This window comes from Saccoglossus kowalevskii, chromosome 15 (genome assembly GCF_978046115.1).
Source record: "Saccoglossus kowalevskii chromosome 15, keSacKowa6.1, whole genome shotgun sequence".
NCBI lineage: Eukaryota > Metazoa > Hemichordata > Enteropneusta > Harrimaniidae > Saccoglossus > Saccoglossus kowalevskii.
Window position 1 is genome coordinate 32,167,072 of NC_140655.1, and position 19,784 is coordinate 32,186,855.

Genomic DNA, 19,784 nt, shown 5'->3' on the forward strand with positions numbered 1-19,784 from the left:
TATCAATAACAAGTGTACATAAATTGGACAATAATTTCTTTCTTGCGACAAAGGACGTAGTTACCCGGATGACATTTTTGTTTGGTAGTTTCCAAGATGGCTGCCTCCGTGATAGTGTACGATCATAACAGTTGTCGGTTTATTGACTCTTATGTCTAACTCTTTCTTGATGAACAATATTCAGAAATCATCGTGATTGTTGATGCGAAGTGTTTACGTCTGTGAGTATACTTGACAATCGTAACCATCACCACTCCCACCAAAACATGTTGACGATCATCGTTAATTGATCATTCGACTGCACTGACCACAGTCAGCTGGCTTCAGAATAGAATAGAATACTAGTAGTGCTTTATTGACACCGTAAAGAAAATATTACACTTCTTTTTTGGTTATGTACATCAATGAAGTTGAAAAATTGAAAACATAGTAATGTATTAAGTAAAAAAATATATAATAAAAATAGCAACATTAGACTATACTACTTACATACTATCGGTACATTCTTGGTATCTCAAAAAATACACCAATCATGGCAATATATAGTGAATTGGGAAAATTACCTCTTGACTCTTATTAAGAAACAAATGATAAAATATGCCAATCGTATTGCAAATTCCACAAATACTCTACTTCAAGAAGCATACTATGTCAATAAAATTATTAAAAGTAAATGGTTTAAAAAACTTGATCTGATATTAAAAAATATTAACCATTCTTATCTTTTAAATGAAACAAATATTATCTCATTATCAAAATTAAAAACAATTGATGAGAAATTAAAAGAAGAGTTTACAACTGAGTGGAAAAATGAAATAAATAATGACAATAGGAAAAAATCAAATTCTAAAAATAAACTAAGAACCTACAAACTTTTTAAAACCAAAATAGAACAAGAAAACTACTTAACAATTATGAAAAACAGTGAACTTCGCAAATCCTTAACAAAATTTAGACTTGGCAACCACTGTCTGAAAATTGAAACAGGCCGGCATACAGGATTGGATTTTAAAGACAGAGTCTGCAATATGTGCGACAATGACCATGTTGAAGATGAACAACATTTTGTCACAAATTGTCCTCATTACAATGAAATAAGATTAAAACTTTACATTGTAGCTAATAAACGTATACCAAATTTTGACAAATTTAGTAATGAAAATAAATTCATATCATTACTAAGTGACGAGAAAATGTCTATTCCTTTAGCGCAATATTTAAAAAACTGTTTTAATACAAGACAGCAGCACCTACATAAACTAAGCCAGTAATACATTCCTTGTATTCAAATTATTATCTTTTTTTTTTTTTATGCCTTTTTGTTCCCTTACTTTTTATGTGGTTATTTTTCTTTTACTAATATCTGATTTGTAACCCTTTTCATCCCCTCCGGGGGATGTTGTGTGTTAATAAATAAATAAATAAAATGAAACTACTAGTATTTTGATTGTGAAATTAGTCCTTTCACAGATACTTTGATAATAAGTTTTGACATTGTTAGTCAGTGTTTGTTTTTTACATTGAAACAAATATTTAGTTAGAGCATATAAATTGTCTTATCTCTTGATTGCATTATATAGTCACTTTTTTCTCTCTTCAACATGCACAGCGATACACTAGATGGTGGCTAACTGTGTCACTTACTGCCATAATTTGTCATCTTATAGACTGCCAGCGTCATAACAGCTCACTTCCATGCAATAGAATTGTTGGTAGCCGTTGGCACTATGTCATCTACCACACGTATGGTCATCTTTGTTCTCATATGTGTACCTACTTATTTTCAATGGGAAATATTTTTATTGGAAGAATATAATTAAGCAAAAATATAATCAGATGAAAATGCTTTTTCATCAATTCGTCATGGAGTAGTATAGTGACAACTTGGGGACATACCGGTAATAGAAAATGATAAAACACAGTTGAAATTTTGCCAAATACTATACCAGGTGTGAATAAATTCTCCTTAAGGTAGAAGCCTACTCATGATTTCAAAAACCCAGAATTTCTTAATTTTTAAATATATTGTACTTCCAGGCAATATAAGAATATTAACTTTGAAAAAAATGGGGGTCACCAGGTTAATTTTCGAGAAAATCATGGTTGTATTTTAGTGGATAGCGGCCATTTTGGCAGTATTATAGAGCTTTTACCATAGGTTCCTATGGCAGAGATATTATGGCATATCTCAAATTGTAGGCTGGTGACATAGGCTGAAAAAATAATATATTGTTAATGATGGCCTACTTTTTGTTTTCCTGAATTTTTTCAAAAATCTGGGTTTTAAAAAGTGTTAAAAAATGCAATTTTTGTTTAACATTGCGCTCTATGGAATTGTTCTAAAAGTAGCTATTTTTGAAAAAATGTAGTACAAGTTTCTCAAAATACGTCACTGTAACACACAAGAGAATGCTATTTTATGGTGCCATGGGACAATAGTTCTATGATTTTACATAATAAACCAATGAACATTGTCATGTGATTTATGACACAATTTCTCAATAAATATGAGTAGGCTTCTACCTTAAATGCTGCATTCAAAGCTGTACTTGGTAAATTTCCATTATAGATAATCAGAAAAATCTGATTCAATACTGGTATAGTTTTAGTGACTTACCAGACAGTAATATTACAAAACAAGCTTTTGAAAAACAAAAACAAGAAAATTTACATTGGTTCACATCAGTAAAAAACATGGGCTGCAAAAAATACTGCAAATTCGTCTTTGTCTGTCACATCTCAAAAATTGCCAGTAAAATAAAACGCAAACAAAGGTACATGTACATGTATGTATACTTCTAGAAGTTGGGGGTATCAAATAATAATAAGAAACTAAGAAAATACTGGTATATAAATTGGCTTTTAATGATCAGAGTAATTCTGTAAAGGAACAAAATTGAGGGAATGACACAATTTTACAGAAAGCGTCAAAAACTATAATACAGTTTTATTTCTCGTAAATAAATAAAGTGTATTTTCTGATCCTAAATACATCAACAATAGGGGAATCTAAGAAGCATGGAACACTATTGTTTGTTGTTTACAAAGTTAATCTATCTTTTGTTATTCATCGTAATTTTAATCCAGAAAGTAAGTTTGTTGTGATATTAGGTTTAACTGGAAGTGCTTCTTTAACCATATGTATTTTGTATTTTCCATATTGCACATGAACACTGCCCTCTGCAGATTACAGTGTAGTTGTAATTAGTATTGAAGTGTTATTTTCAGGGATTAATTAACTTTACAAGCCCATACCCCATATCTGTTTTGTATGACATTTATAAGGTATTTTAAATCGAAAAAACCCTTTATTTGTTTGGCATTAACATTGTGTTACAAGACTGTGTGTTCTCCACCCATGATACAACTATAGATTTGTTAGATGACTAGCATACCACAATATTGTAGGCTACATCAGGGGTTTTTCTAGAAAAAAACTGTAAAAGGGAGCACTTCAATTCAGGATAGGGTTCTCCCACCAGGGTATGGAATTTTTGATAATTCTAAGTTAAAATGGAGCATTCTATGGCTTCCTTCGGGCCAAAATTACTATCAGACAGGTCACAGTTGAAGACTGTGGCCACATGTGAGCCCCGGTCAATCAGAATTTAATGGTTGCCAGAGGATCTGCTCCCCAGGGTAAAAGGGTGCATCCCTTGCACATGATCATTCACAATGATCAAGGTCATTTTGTAAAGAAACAAAATTAAAGAAATTTTACAGAAAGGGTCAAAAACTAATACAGTTTCATTTTTTCTCGCATACCCACAGGACATGACTGTCATTTTGTGTATTGTTTTTAGCATATAACATATAACACAAATAACATTTTTAAAATGCTTTGTTGGATGTATTTGGAATGCTTTGAGTTTTCTACAAAAAGCAATACTCAGAAATACTTAACCATATTACTGACAACATAATAATGTGTTTTGTAGTTTTCTACGGATAATAATGGAGGACTCAGAGAAAATTGAGCGGGTCAAATTAGAGCATCCTTTACCAAAGGAAATACAGCAAATGAAACGAGATGATACAGTGTGTCAATTCTGTGGTGTTAGTTACCTTATACATCGAGAAATTAAAGAATTAGAAAATAAAGTAAGTCTTTTGACCAATAAAATTTTTTTTTCAAAAGTTGTTTTGAGTACACTACCTACCCTACCTACCTACGGTACTGTAAATTTAGTTTAATCCTATACAATATTGTAATCATGTGATAAATCAGTGATAATACACTAAAATGATGTTTTCAAATAAAATTATAAATTAAAATTTCGTAAAACATATTTATTTTGTTTACCCAGCTTGAAAAATTAGAGAAAGAGCTTTGTAAATATAAAGGAATAGAAGAGAGAGAAGCACAGTTGAAGAATGAGTTACAGATTTCACAATGGAGCAATGAACAATTGAAGAAAGATTCCACACAATTAGCATCAAAGTAAGATCCTGAACATGGCTATGATAACAGATGACAGTCACCGTGTGGTTAAAGTAATACATGTATTATGTGTGTGTGTTTTGAAACATGCGAACTATATCAAGAATTTTAAAAAAAACACTACCGTAGTATTCTGAGTTTTATTTCTTTTGCTTTCATATTTAGTGTTATTTTCTGAAAAATTAAACATACCATGTTAGAGTCATATATACCAGATATAGTATTATTGTATACTGGTTCATAAAAATCTTTGTTTATAAGTTTGATTTATTTTGACATGGGCTGTATTCACTAAATAGTTCATGATTTGATGACATTCACATTGTCATAATGCAGCATTGTGGCTGTGCCATCTTAAAGATGGTGCAATTTTTACCAATGCCAATGTTAATGATTTTTTTTAATTAGTAAACATTAAAACAATTAAAATGTTTTTTTTCCCAGACTTACAGCTGTGACTGAAGAAAACACTGCCAATATAGCAGACTTAGAAAAACAAAGGATTACAAATAAAGAACTTGAAGAAAAACTTAACAATCACCTAGAAAGTAGTGAACACATAAAGTAAGCTTTTACACTTACATAATAATGTTATTTGTAGCATTTAAGTTGCACTCTCACTCTCTAGTAGTTTATAGGAATCCTCAGAATGTGGTATATTTGAAATCTCAAAAAGTTTGTACTTAAGGGTAACCTGTCAATCTCTGGGTTTGCACCAGGGAATCGTATCTTACACTGTCCTCGTTTTCCATTTCCATTGTAAATAACTTTGCTGTGAAATTAGCCTTAACTGTAGGTAGTAATATTGAGTTCATGTTTAGTCTATTGTGGCCCACAATATTGAATATCATGACTGAAATCAACATGACTGAGAACTGAGATAACATTGAATAATTGTAAAAGGTTACTTATTAAAATAACCATAGCTGTAACTATCGTTCTTTTTTCTCCAATTTTTATTTTTAATGAATATTTTCTTAGCCTAACAAGGTCGCACGAGTTGTGCCCTCCCCGGTGCTCCTAACCCAACACACACCTGACAGAACTATGTAGTTTTCACTTTCCCTGACGATATTTTGCCGATACCAATCTCATTGCAGGAATGTCAGATAGTGACAGTCATCAAAGAGTAACCAGAGTTTATATGTTTGTTGACAGTCTGTGATTTTTGCTGACAATGCAAACATGGCTTTGATTAACAGTGTTACCATGATCACCAAAATGAATATTCATTGTGAAACTCATTGCAAGAAAGCGTAAACTTTGCGATTTTGTAGTATTGATCTCGTCAGGCGTTAGTGGGGTCTGATGCCTTTCAGCCGGTGAGGGCCTACATGTCAGGCTAATATTTCCTATGTAATTAGTATCAATTTGTAATGCCATCATTGAAATATGAACACTGAAAGCACAGTATATATGCTATACCAAAATTATTAAATAAATCACTTAAAAAGAGATGGCTGCAGGGTTGCGTCCAGATATACAGAGTGCCATCTTTTGAAATCCAAATCTGTCAAGTGAACCTCGGGGATTATGGTACAAGATTACAACTTACCGAAGGCCCTGGAGAAATATCAAGTGCATTGCCATCTTGAGAGGCCAAGCTTCTCACCGATGATTTTATGTGATATATCGTCGTTTTGTGTTAATAAACATTGATTTTCCCACAATCCAATGTGCTCTTCAAATGAAAATCTCAAGTTGACCTGGGCGCGACTTGCACTGATTACTGCTGGTGACTTCTTTGATAGCTTTCAATCATGTAAAAATTAAAAATTACATGAGGACCATATATATCATGCATGGTGCAACGACTGCCACGCTTTAAACAAAAAAAGTTAAAAATCACAGCTATTGCCAATGTCAACAGCAACAATAGAAATTAAATTATGTCGAGTTAACCACTAGCAATTATCACTGGTAGAGCAGTGTTCAGTTCAGATTTCAATTTTGGGACATGAATCCCGAAAAAGGAATTAGCCCTACCCTGAGTGAGTGTGCCACAGGCTCAATGAGAATGCTGTAACCACTGGCCAAGGTTCATTCGTTCACCAACACTGAAGACGTGAGTACTTGTGTTCAATAAGTTTAAATATTTTATATTGACATAAACAAATATCAATATGTTTTTGTTGATTCAACAATGTCTCTTGTTTCTATTTTACAGACTTCAACATGATCACCTCAAAAAAGTTCTTCCAGTTATTATGGGTAATGTGAAACAACAAAAATCATCATTACAAAACATACAGACATTTGTTGAACAGAGAAATAAAGTTGTGAATCAGTGTGTTGAACAGCTACAGAAAATAGTTGATCATGTTGGGAAAAATGAACTTGAGCGTAAGTATTTTTTGATTCAGAGGCATGCATGACTGTGACCTCAACTCGCAGACACCCTGGATCTAAACCCCCACAATACATAGTGTCCAATGTGAACACAAAAATAGACAAAATATAGCCCAGTCCAAGGGATTGAGTGTCCAACCTGATGGATAGTGTTTAGATAAGTTAGAGCGTTCCATCTGATGGATAGTGTAGAGATAAGTTAGAGCGTTCCATCTGATGGGTAGTGTAGAGATAAGTTAGGGGGTCCCATCTGATGGATAGTGTAGAGATAAGTTAGCAGGTTCCATCTGATGGGTAGTGTAGAGATAAGTTAGGGGGTCCCATCTGGCAGATAGAGTTGAAATAATTTAGGGGGTCCCATCTGATGGATAGTGTAGAGATAAGTTAGGGGGTCCCATCTGATGGATAGTGTAGAGATAAGTTAGGGGGTCCCATCTGATGGGTAGTGTAGAGATAAGTTAGCAGGTTCCATCTGATGGGTAGTGTAGAGATAAGTTAGGGGGTCCCATCTGGCAGATAGAGTTGAAATAATTTAGGGGGTCCCATCTGATGGATAGTGTAGAGATAAGTTAGGGGGTCCCATCTGATGGATAGTGTAGAGATAAGTTAGGGGGTTCCATCTGATGGATAGTCTAGAGATGAGTTAGCAGATCCCATCTGATGGATAGTGTAGAGATAAGTTAGGGGGTCCCATCTGATGCATAGTGTAGGGATAAGTTAGGGGGTCCCATCTGGCGGATAGTGTAGAGATAAGTTAGGGGGTCCCATCTGATGGATAGTGTAGAGATAAGTTAGCAGATCCCATCTGATGGATAGTGTAGAGATAAGTTAAGGGGTCCCATCTGATGGATAGTATTGAGATAAGTTAGCAGATCCCATCTGATGGATAGTATAGAGATAAGTTAGGGGGTCCCATCTGATGGATAGTGTAGAGATAAGTTAGCAGGTTCCATCTGATGGATAGTGTAGAGATAAGTTAGGGGGTCCCATCTGATGGATAGTGTAGAGATAAGTTAGCAGGTTCCATCTGATGGATAGTGTAGAGATAAGTTAGGGGGTCCCATCTGGCAGATAGAGTTGAAATAATTTAGGGGGTCCCATCTGATGGATAGTGTAGAGATAAGTTAGGGGGTCCCATCTGATGGATAGTGTAGAGATAAGTTAGGGGGTTCCATCTGATGGATTGTCTAGAGATGAGTTAGCAGATCCCATCTGATGGATAGTGTAGAGATAAGTTAGGGGGTCCCATCTGATGCATAGTGTAGAGATAAGTTAGGGGGTCCCATCTGGCGGATAGTGTAGAGATAAGTTAGGGGGTCCCATCTGATGGATAGTGTAGAGATAAGTTAGCAGATGCCATCTGATGGATAGTGTAGAGATAAGTAAAGGGGTCCCATCTGATGGATAGTGTAGAGATAAATTAGGGGGTCCCATCTGATGGATAGTGTTGAGATAAGTTAGCAGATCCCATCTGCTGGATAGTATAGAGATAAGTTAGGGGGTCCCATCTGATGGATAGTGTAGAGATAAATTAGGGGGTCCCATCTGATGGATAGTGTAGAGATAAGTTAGCAGATCCCATCTGATGGATAGTATAGAGATAAGTTAGGGGGTCCCATCTGATGGATAGTGTAGAGATAAATTAGGGGGTCCCATCTGATGGATAGTGTAGAGATAAATTAGGGGGTCCCATCTGATGGATAGTGTAGAGATAAATTAGGGGGTCCCATCTGATGGATAGTGTTGAGATGAGTTAGCAGATCCCATCTAATGGATAGTGTTGAGATAAGTTAGGGGGTCCCATCTGATGGATAGTGTTGAGATAAATTAGGTGTCCCATCTGATGGATAGTGTAGAGATAAGTTAGGGGGTCCCATCTGATGGATAGTGTTGAGATAAGTTAGGGGGTCCCATCTGATGGATAGTGTAGAGATAAGTTAGGGGGTCCCATCTGATGGATAGTGTTGAGATAAGTTAGGGGGTTCCATCTGATGGATAGTCTAGAGATGAGTTAGCAGATTCCATCTGATGGATAGTGTAGATATAAGTTAGGGGGTCCCATCTGATGGATAGTGTAGAGATAAGTTAGGGGGTCCCATCTGATGGATAGTCTAGAGATGAGTTAGCAGATTCCATCTGATGGATAGTCTAGAGAAAAGTTAGGGGGTCCCATCTGATGGATAGTGTAGAAATATGTTCCATCTTACAGATCAATCAGAATTTGTTTTTGATTTCTTATGACTTGAATTCCAGACATTCTTTATTTTAACATATCGTATTTACTCTATTAGGGGTGCATGCTTTTACATAAATAACAGAGATGTGTTCATGGTCAATTTTAATGAGACAGCATGCAAAGGATGGGCTAATTTTAATGAAAATAGATTACTGTTTTTCTTTCTGCAGAAAAAGACGAATTACTGCAAAAAATATCATTATTAGAAAAACAAGTAACTGACTTTGAAGAAAGTAAAAACACTTTAGAAGCTGCCTTAAAAACAACTCAAGAAACAATTCAAGGGTTGCGTGACTCCGAAAATCAGCACAGACAGAGAGAACAAGAGTGTGAACGTTTAAACAGAGAAATTCAAAGTAGGTTGACCATTTATCCGGAAGTTTATAATTTTTGTAGTTTATAATGACAAGGCTGTTATTTCTTCAGATGAATGAATGGAAATTCATATTCATATTTATTGTATTTATTACCATGAAAACAGACTAATGTAGTTCTTGATTTCTGGAAACTCTTAGTATACTGCCCTCTGGTGTTGATTGGAGAAAGATAAATTTGTTCCAGTCAGTTTTTTCCATGATAGATAGTGTTTTATGCTTGTTTTACAGAATTTCGAAATGAACTTGAGTCGGAACATTCAAAATGCAGAACATTGTCTTCCGAAACTGCCCAGTACAAAGAATTATTAAAGTAAGTGTGAGGGGATGGGCAGTTCTTCAAAAAGAGTGTAATTGAATCTACCTCAGTGTCAATGTAAAGCACGTGACGAGTAAAAAAAAATATGAATTTGACATTAAAATGGTTTATAGAAAGTCACAGTGACTTTTATACCTAATGAACACTCTCAAATATTTAAATGCAAAACACTGTGAAGCGACTTGCATTATTTATTTCCAGTCGTAAAACACAAGAAGTCGATGACATCAGCATCCAAGTCAGAAAACGAGATCAAATATCAGAACAGACTATTGTGAAATTACAACAAGAATTGAAACACAAAATTGAAGAATTACAGTCATCGGTGCTAGAATGTCAGAAACTACGAAACAAGGCGCAGGAACAAGCCAGATTGGAACAAGATAGACAAAGGAATATTGCAATGTCTAAGGGACAAACAGAAGAACTGAAATCAGTATTATCAACTGTGCAAGAAGAGTTAGAGGGATTAAAGTCTGAGAGGTGAGAACTTGTCATCTGATGATGTCATGTTTATTTGTCGGTTTTCATGATGTCATAATTTACCCATAATTCTTTGCTGGAGAATCAGGATGGTGGACTACATAAATTGTTGAAAAGTTGAATATCTAGAGAATGAAATGTGATATAAAAAAACTGTAAATTGCATTTTCTTATATTTATGGAGCATTGTTTGCCCAGACTTTAGGTTGTTTCTGTTTGTTCTCTTATTTGATATCAACATTTTGGTGATTCTATAGTGATTTTTTTGTAGTTTTGGACCAAGTTGACATCATTGCCTAATATGGATTTTGAATAATGTATATTTGTAAAAGAAGACAAAAGTTCACCTTGACATTGAAAAAAATCACCATTGTCTTTAGTTCTGTGCACTAAACATTTTTTTTGTGCCATTCATGTAATATTCTGGAAAAGTATTTGACCCTTTAATTGAAGAAATTAAAGGTTTAGAAAAACCTTATTGAATTAATTTGGAATTTAAGACAAAACAATAGAACTTCTCACCTTTATATGAATACTGGTACTACATTATAGATTATTAACATCCATGAAAGTTCATGTAATTCTTTTTTAAATAATAATAACAATTTGTTCATAAATTCGAATATACTAGATTTTAAAAACAGTGAAAAAACATTTAAAGTAAAAGAAAGATATATCAAAATAAACAAATAAAATTTATGAATGAAATCATATGAAGTATGTTCATATTAAAAAAAAGACAGAGTTGTGATTCAGCTGTCTCTTCAATCAACAATAATTATTTAATTTGATATATTTTTTCAGGGAGTTAATGATTTCATCGCACCAGAATAGAATTGAACAGCTAAAAGAAAGTTTCAAACAAAAACTAGCAGAATCAGAGAAATGGCCGTCAAAGGTAAAAAAACTACTGTAAAACATGTTGAAAAAATGACATGCCATTTTAGCGAATTGTGGTAAAATGTCGTAATAGCGAAATGTTGATTTAGCGAATCTCTCTTGACATTGTTGATTTCCTGTTTTCACAATACTTGTCTGTCGCCTGCCAAAACAAATGCACAGTTATCACCTCCATAAAAACAAAGAAGAACTGTCAAGTGTAATTAGGAAGCGCCCCAGATTTTTATATTCAAAGTCATTAGCGACATCTTGAATTAGCGAATCAGTTCTCTCGCTAAATTTGCTAAAAAGACATGTTCGCGAAAAAGACATGTTTTACAGTGTTATCAAATCAAACTCTATACACAACCCCGCTCAGATACTGAATTGTGGCCTCTAGAGGGCTCACTTCTCTAGTTTTATATGAATGAATGAATGAAGGCATATGCATGTAAGCCAAATGTGTTATATTTTGTTTTTAGATGGTTGATAACATTCAAAAGGAAAGAGACAAATGTGCTTGTGAGAAGAAAGCATTAGAAGAAAAACTTAAAGAGTCATTCACGATGGTAAGTTGTAAAAGCCTAGGTACCAATAAAGAGTCATTCACGATGGTAAGTTGTACAAGCCTCTGTACCAATAAAGAGTCATTCACAATGGTAAGTTGTACAAGCCTCGGTACCAATAAAGAGTCATTCACGATGGTAAGTTGTACAAGCCTAGGTATCAATAAAAAGTCATTCACAATGGTAAGTTGTACAAGCCTCGGTACCAATAAAGAGTCATTCACGATGGTAAGTTGTACAAGCCTCGGTACCAATAAAGAGTCATTCACGATGGTAAGTTGTACAAGCCTCTGTACCAATAAAGAGTCATTCACAATGGTAAGTTGTACAAGCCTAGGTACCAATAAAGAGTCATTCACGATGGTAAGTTGTACAAGCCTAGGTACCAATAAAGAGTCATTCACGATGGTAAGTTGTACAAGCCTCGGCACCAATAAAGAGTCATTCACAATGGTAAGTTGTACAAGCCTAGGTACCAATAAAGAGTCATTCACGATGGTAAGTTGTACAAGCCTCGGCACCAATAAAGAGTCATTCACAATGGTAAGTTGTACAAGCCTAGGTATCAATAAAAAGTCATTCACAATGGTAAGTTGTACAAGCCTAGGTACCAATAAAGAGTCATTCACGATGGTAAGTTGTACAAGCCTCGGCACCAATAAAGAGTCATTCACAATGGTAAGTTGTACAAGCCTAGGTACCAATAAAGAGTCATTCACGATGGTAAGTTGTACAAGCCTCGGCACCAATAAAGAGTCATTCACAATGGTAAGTTGTACAAGCCTAGGTATCAATAAAAAGTCATTCACAATGGTAAGTTGTACAAGCCTAGGTACCAATAAAGAGTCATTCACGATGGTAAGTTGTACAAGCCTAGGTACCAATAAAGAGTCATTCACAATGGTAAGTTGTACAAGCCTAGGTATCAATAAAAAGTCATTCACAATGGTAAGTTGTACAAGCCTAGGTACCAATAAAGAGTCATTCACGATGGTAAGTTGTACAAGCCTCGGCACCAATAAAGAGTCATTCACGATGGTAAGTTGTACAAGCCTCGGCACCAATAAAGAGTCATTCACAATGGTAAGTTGTACAAGCCTAGGTACCAATAAAGAGTCATTCACGATGGTAAGTTGTACAAGCCTCGGCACCAATAAAGAGTCATTCACAATGGTAAGTTGTACAAGCCTAGGTACCAATAAAGAGTCATTCACGATGGTAAGTTGTACAAGCCTCGGCACCAATAAAGAGTCATTCACAATGGTAAGTTGTACAAGCCTAGGTATCAATAAAAAGTCATTCACAATGGTAAGTTGTACAAGCCTAGGTACCAATAAAGAGTCATTCACGATGGTAAGTTGTACAAGCCTCGGTACCAATAAAGAGTCATTCACAATGGTAAGTTGTACAAGCCTAGGTATCAATAAAAAGTCATTCACAATGGTAAGTTGTACAAGCCTAGGTATCAATAAAAAGTCATTCACAATGGTAAGTTGTACAAGCCTAGGTACCAATAAAGAGTCTATTTTTCACCTGCTGCTGTTCACATAACTATATAATGACAGATTCACCTGTAAAGATGAAAACCTGTAGAGGGCATAGCTTTCACCTATAGATGGCGCTGTTTAGACCAGCATGCTTTGACAACTGCTATGATTTTTGTCTTTTAAGGAGCTGGAAATAGAGAAACAGAAACATCAAGAGCTACTTGATAAGTATCAACGTGAATATGAAGATCAAATGAGTCAGGTCAGTAAAATTACTGGCAACCATGGTTACGAGAATGAATAATTTGCATATAATTAGCATAACAAATAAACACTTGTTTTATTTTTAAAGTACACTTGGACATAATGGATTGTTATAGGGTGAGCTGCACGCCCTCAACTTATAGCTTACATGTATTATGTTTACTTAAAAGTAGAATTTATTGTTTTCATGAGAAATCTGTAAATATTCCTGCATCAGTTTAACCACATTCTGTTTGTTATTCCCTTTGTAAGATATCAACATTTTGGTTTTACATGATTTTAAAAGTTGCATTTTAAGTTATCCCCCTAGATGCTTGCAGATTAGTTTCTAGTGAGGATCGCATTGTTTCTTCCTAGATTTCCCTGATTCTTGCTGAGCATGAACATATGTTGAAAAATTGTGGTGCAAAACATGTTCAGACATGATCTGTTACAACACTGAATAATTAAGACTTCTGCTAAAGGTCAATTCAGCTGTCACTCTAGATTATTTATTCTGTCATAGTCTTGTTTTCTTTACGTAATTATCATATTGTTTTTAGCATCTTTGTTGATTTTAGACTTACAGATGACTTTCCCATTACAACAATGTTATATTACAGTGGCCAACAGCACCAATGTTATGCTTTTAAATTACCTATTATCACAATTTTCATTAATGTGATTGTCTGAAAAATGATGTGCATCCACAATTTGAGGTCATTTATGTGGACGTAATTATTGACTTCACACAATTGAATAACTTTACAGTATCCCAAAAGTTTATGTTTCACCTTCATTAAACTTCATTAAAGGGATTAATTATTCACTGGGTTTTAATTTTGCTTATTTCGCTGACTGGAAAATGCGCTAAATTAAAACCCAGTGAATATGTAAAATTTAGCATAGAAAATATTATCTAAATGATAAAACCATGAATTTAAAACCCACTGAATATGCCTGAAATGGTAAATCAGTGAAATTTAAACCTAGTGAAAATTAGTCATTTTACAGTAATATGAAATATGTTTCAAACACATGATATCATAAACATACTGTCTTCAAATCCTACATCCATTTCAAAGAACTGAAAGTGAGTGCCATAAAGTAATAATGTCCCAAATGGATCAGTTTATTACTTTTTACCACACTGTTCTATCATTATTAATGTCACTGGGACAGTGGAAGTTAATTCCTGATGATATCGATTTGCATCTTGTCTCCTCAGCTGCGACATGAAATACGCAATCAGAACAGTCAACATCGAATGGAAATCAGTCGAATGGAACGTCAGATTATTGAAGCAAAGCATCATGGGATCAATAATGAATCATCTTTTAAAGGAGAGATACAGAGTTTGAAGAATATCATTAGTAATTTAGAAGACAGTCTAGGTAGGAGATGGTCAGATATAGGGATGTACCAGTAATTTTGAAGAGGGTTACCTGGCTAGAATCAAAACAGTTATTCAGAGAAAAAAATCGAAAAACAATAATGTGCGTGTAGTTTAAAATGTCACATTAACTAACAACTAGAAAAAATAATGAACTTATCATAATGTGTACTGTATTTGCTCTATTGATACAAACATTACATTGTACATGTGCTAGTAATAAAGTATGTACATGGACACAAATTGATAATTTTCATTATTAAGTAAAAACAAAACAAGTGATTTATTTTTTGACTTTGACTTTTGTTTTGATTTGATTTGATTTGATTTGAATACGTTTGTACCTTATATCCAAGTAGTAAGCTTGGTAAATTTGTTTCTCTGTGAAGTTTATTTCCTTTTTGCAAATTCTGCCAAAAAAAAAAATATTCCATTTGGTAAGTGCTGCCAAATAAAGCATTATTATAATATTAGCATGTTTAGTATTTGTCTGATATTTGTCAAAACTCACTCATAGCACATTTCCTCATGATTGTAATGAGATCTCCACCATATATCAGCTAAGTTGTCTGTCCTTATCATTATTCATTCTTGAAGCATATTGTTGAGTAATAGGAAGATGATAATGAAAATGTCTACAGCGATGACACAAATGTTTATCAGCCACTGGACTAAAAGTATTATTGTAACTTTTAGCTAAATCAGGAACTGAATGCGATGATGTCATCACTGCGTTGAGAGCTGAGTTGAGAGAAGCAGAACTGGATTTGTCGGGAACCAAAAATGAACTAAAGCAATTGGAAGACAAGTATGAACATGCTAAGGAAGAAGTAAGAGATGACTTTTATCATAAAAACAATCATCTTTCTTGAAATAGCAATTTTGCTGTCATGTGAGAGTTTTTGCTTCATCATGTCATTGCATTGAATCCAGGTTATATTCTTAAATTATTAATTCTCATTTACAAAAATTTTCAAAAATTTAGGAGATATGTTAGCATTTACTAAATCACATGCATTACTGAGTAGTTACTATGGCTACCAGTCTAAATAACTACAAAATTTTGTGGCTTTCCCTGACGGAATCAAATTTTGTGGTTTTTCTTGATGGAGTTTTGTGTCTGTCTCTAATGAAGTTAAATTTTGCATTATTCCCCGATGGATTTAAATTTTGGCTTTTCCTAACTTTTGCATTGATCTAAAAAATGCAATTTGGATAATTTAAGTCATGTGGAAAAACTTATCTATAACAATTTGTTGTTGCAGGTCACTTTTCTTCAAGATACTGTCAGACGAGAATGTGAAGAGAGATTTGAACTTACAGAAGCTTTGAGTGAAGCCAGGGAACAATTGTTACAGATTAACAGACCATCAGGTGGTTATGTAAATAGTCCCAGGCCTTCAAATCAAAAAACATTTATCAAAGATCCTGGGATTCTCAAGAGAAAAACTAGTTCTAGTAGTATAAGTGGGACAGTTAGCAGTGAGAGTATCACAAATACTACGGTTGGTAGTCCAGTACTAGGCAATAATTTAGGTGGACACAATGAGGGTGGCAGCAGTGGACAAAGTGCAGGGAATGCAATTCTGGGTGGTCATGGGGGAAGTACCGGGAAACTTAGTGCACAAAGTGGAATGCACAGTGGACTGAGTGATAGCTCAGGGAAGTTAAGTGGTCAAAGTGGAAGTTCTGGAAAGTTAAGTGGTCAAAGTGGAAGTTCTGGGAAGTTGAGTGGTCATAGTGGAAGTTCTGGGAAGCAAAGTGGAGCACTTCACAGTGGAGGACAAGAGAATGTTTTCCGCATCAGGTCGAATAATGTCAGTGTTGGATTTGATGGAGTTGGTATGCCACCGACTAAACCTGCCCATGTTAAGCCCAAAGAGGGCAGTGTTGATGACAGTCGTCAGAGAATTGCTGCAGCTGTACGACGGAAATAATGAGTTCATAATGTCTATTATTATACATCGGTCACCGTAATTCCCTAAGTTACATTATACCGTAATTTTGCGGTATTTTACGAGGTATTTTCATCCTACCATATTAGGAAATGCGAATTCCAAATATGGAATGATTACGAGCGTAAGCGTCCTCTAATAATAAAAACAAACATGACTGCCACAAGAGTCCGGCTCCACACAAGGAAGCGAATTCTGTTCTAATCTTTTTGGATTTCGGCATTCCAATGATGTATCTTTGGAAGGAAAAGATGTATAATAATAAGGTTATTACAAGGATACCTCAAAGTAAGCACTTAATACTGCCGGCTGTACTTCGTGCATACTTTGGGGTATCCTCGTAATAACCTCACAGTACTGCTATGTCACATTATCATACCAATCTACATCATCCTCTGGAGGTGAAAACTGGAGAGGATCCAATATAGTTCGTACTCAGCTGCAAAGGACTAATCATTATTCAGAATGCATTATGAAAATTACCAAAACTGACAGAAATAAATGGACTCTACCTTATGATCTTGTACTGTAAAATCTGTATTAAAAGCCGTGGCTTCTAGTAAAATGATACAATACAATAGAGAGGATGCAGTGTCTATTAGAGCATCTACACAAATGAGAAATTGTGATTTTTTGGTTCTTATTTGTTCAAAAAGGATGAGTGTGACTTCTATTAGGGATGCAGCTTATAATACAGATTTTACAGTACTACTGTTTACCTAATTCTGGTTCAGTACAGATTACCAGTTCACATAATGTTTTATTTGTTTTTGTCTGTTTAATGTATTTATGTTTTGTCTTTACCGCACAGTGCCCCCAGGTGGTACACAGGGAGTACTGTAAAATACTTTCACTTGGAATTATTTTTTGCTATTGTTTTTATTTAATGAAAATAGAATCCAGCAAATATACCTTTTTTCACATTCAACTCGTCAAAAATCAGTGAAAATAAATTCCATACAAAACACCCAAAAAGTCATTTCAGCGAAAATTTACTGTAAAATAAAGTATTTTACAGTAACAAGGTTATTATTATAATTTATTACAGAGAAATAATGGCTGCACATTCATTGTGTACCTGTGTCTTATGGCATTCTCACACTTGATGAGATCTCAGCCACCATTTGGGTCTTAGTTCTATTAATATGTTAATATTAATATAATCTATTAATATGCAGTCACTTTTTAATTGGAAACTGGTACCCCCTCAATCTTTATCATGAAGTTTTATTTTTGTATTGTCCACCATAGATAGGTTTGATATTACAGACAATACTGTCATGGAATTTGTGTTTAGATTTGCATTTTCCTAGTCTGTTGATTCCAATCCATAACACATGTGTGCCCTGTTTTAATTAGTAACCCTTAAGATTACATGAGTAGATGAAACGAATATTTTTGATGACATGCATAAATTCTTTGTTACTTTTATTTTGTTTACAAAAATAGTTACCGGTAGTATGGTACAAAAATATGATTATGTAATCATTATAGAAAATATACATTGAAATATATAATTTGTATTTATATTTATTATGATTCTTTTCTTTAAACCAAAGTTTTTTCTATTGTTTATTTATTAAATTTAAAACTTTTCTAAGTTGATATATTTGGACCTAATTTTGTCAAGACTCAAGCAAATAAAAATAATCTGTCACCATGAATATGGTACCATTGTTGCAGTTTACAAGATTTTTTATCAGTGTTTTTTCTGTTTTATACTTAGAGACTACATTCAAAGTACCAAAATAAAACCAGTACGGTACTCTCTTTAAACAATAGTATGTTGGTTACCATAGTAACATTTGTTTGCATTATTGGTTCATTACATGTATTTTGTAAAGTCAGTGTTGAATTTCCGTCCACAGTGTTTATAAAGAATGTTATTTTAAAATGCAGCAAAATGTATTAATAATTCTTACATAATTTGTAAAAAAAAAGGTCTATGTAAATAACAATTATAAAAAGTGTGTATACACATTAATTTTTTGTAAATTAAACTTTCAAATAACTAACTCTACTTGTAGAAGGACTGTAATGTAAACCTAACTCTACCTGTAGAGAGACTGTGATGTAAACTTAACTCTACCTGTAGAGGGACTGTAATGTAAACCTAACTCTACCTGTAGAGGGACTGTGATGTAAACCTTACTCACCCTGCCGCCTGGACATAGATGTTGGAAAACATAAATAGCGCCCTCACACGACTACCACACGTTTACTTTTTGGAACATTTTGGTCGTACAGAGTACACAGACACGTCTAATGAGACGCAGTAAAATACAATAAAGTGAGATTAACAGTCAATAAAGGTACATGTAAAAGTAATGGAAGTTTGTTCCATAGCTCTAATTTTTACGATTTTTTGAATTGAAACACAGATAAATGTGAGTAAAATGGTAATGATAAATTAAGCGCTGTATAATAAACGTCGTCGTAAACCACGGTTTTGTAAGGCTTCTTAGTCGTTTCGCGGAGTCCCAAAGCGAAGATGCGCTCCGGTGGCAAGAACGATTATTGAGCTGGGTCAGTTGAGTAAAGAAACAGAAAAACTGAGAGGCGATCTTCAAGCCCATTGCGTTACGATTGCCCTCTGCAATACACACGTTATTCCCGTGACTGAAAATTTCCAAGTCTGAATATAAAAAAACTAAGCTGCGTAATCAGCCTTCAGGTAATCCTTTAAACAAACATTGTCACGGCATGTAGGCTGTCGAATTAGCCTATATTTAACCATTCATGTGATGTATGGGTTGTTAGCATGCTTAGTAACTTTTACAGAATGAATCACAGATCAACTTTTAACTCATTTTCCCCCTGGTGTTACCTTAACAAAGATATGAACATGTAAATCGCACTAGAATTGAAACTGAAAAAAGAAATTAGGGCTTCCTAGGGGAATGTAATGATGAAATTGGAAAAGAGGGCTCCCCAGGGAGAAAATTAGTTTTGTTTGCAAAGAATAAATAGCGACTAAATTATAATCGGATTTAATTCCTCAGCTCCTGAGAGCGAGGTTATTTGTAGATATGCTGGCCATCGCCTCTGTGTTTCCGGAA

The 19,784-nt window shown here is 34.4% G+C and overlaps 1 protein-coding gene across 1 annotated transcript; it reads left to right on the plus strand.

Annotated features, from left to right (window-relative positions):
* Positions 1–72: 72 nt before the first annotated feature.
* Positions 73–18,745, plus strand: LOC144342271 (uncharacterized). The gene is made up of 14 exons (XM_078005543.2): positions 73–221; positions 3,939–4,101; positions 4,308–4,441; positions 4,886–5,005; positions 6,609–6,784; positions 9,197–9,382; positions 9,632–9,713; positions 9,921–10,202; positions 11,007–11,100; positions 11,564–11,650; positions 13,319–13,396; positions 14,606–14,771; positions 15,467–15,600; positions 16,036–18,745. The coding sequence occupies exons 2-14, from the start codon at positions 3,955–3,957 to the stop codon at positions 16,705–16,707; spliced, it is 2,358 nt and encodes a 785-aa protein (XP_077861669.2). The 5' UTR covers positions 73–221; positions 3,939–3,954; the 3' UTR covers positions 16,708–18,745.
* Positions 18,746–19,784: the final 1,039 nt, after the last annotated feature.

Bases quoted from the DNA above. Each gene is read 5' to 3' on its own strand.
- LOC144342271 (XM_078005543.2), top strand. From the start codon at position 3,955: ATGGAGGACTCAGAGAAAATTGAGCGGGTCAAATTAGAGCATCCTTTA. The intron at 11,101-11,563 runs GTAAAAAAACTA...TTTTGTTTTTAG, and splicing joins CAGAGAAATGGCCGTCAAAG to ATGGTTGATAACATTCAAAA. The intron at 15,601-16,035 runs GTAAGAGATGAC...TTGTTGTTGCAG, and splicing joins ATGAACATGCTAAGGAAGAA to GTCACTTTTCTTCAAGATAC.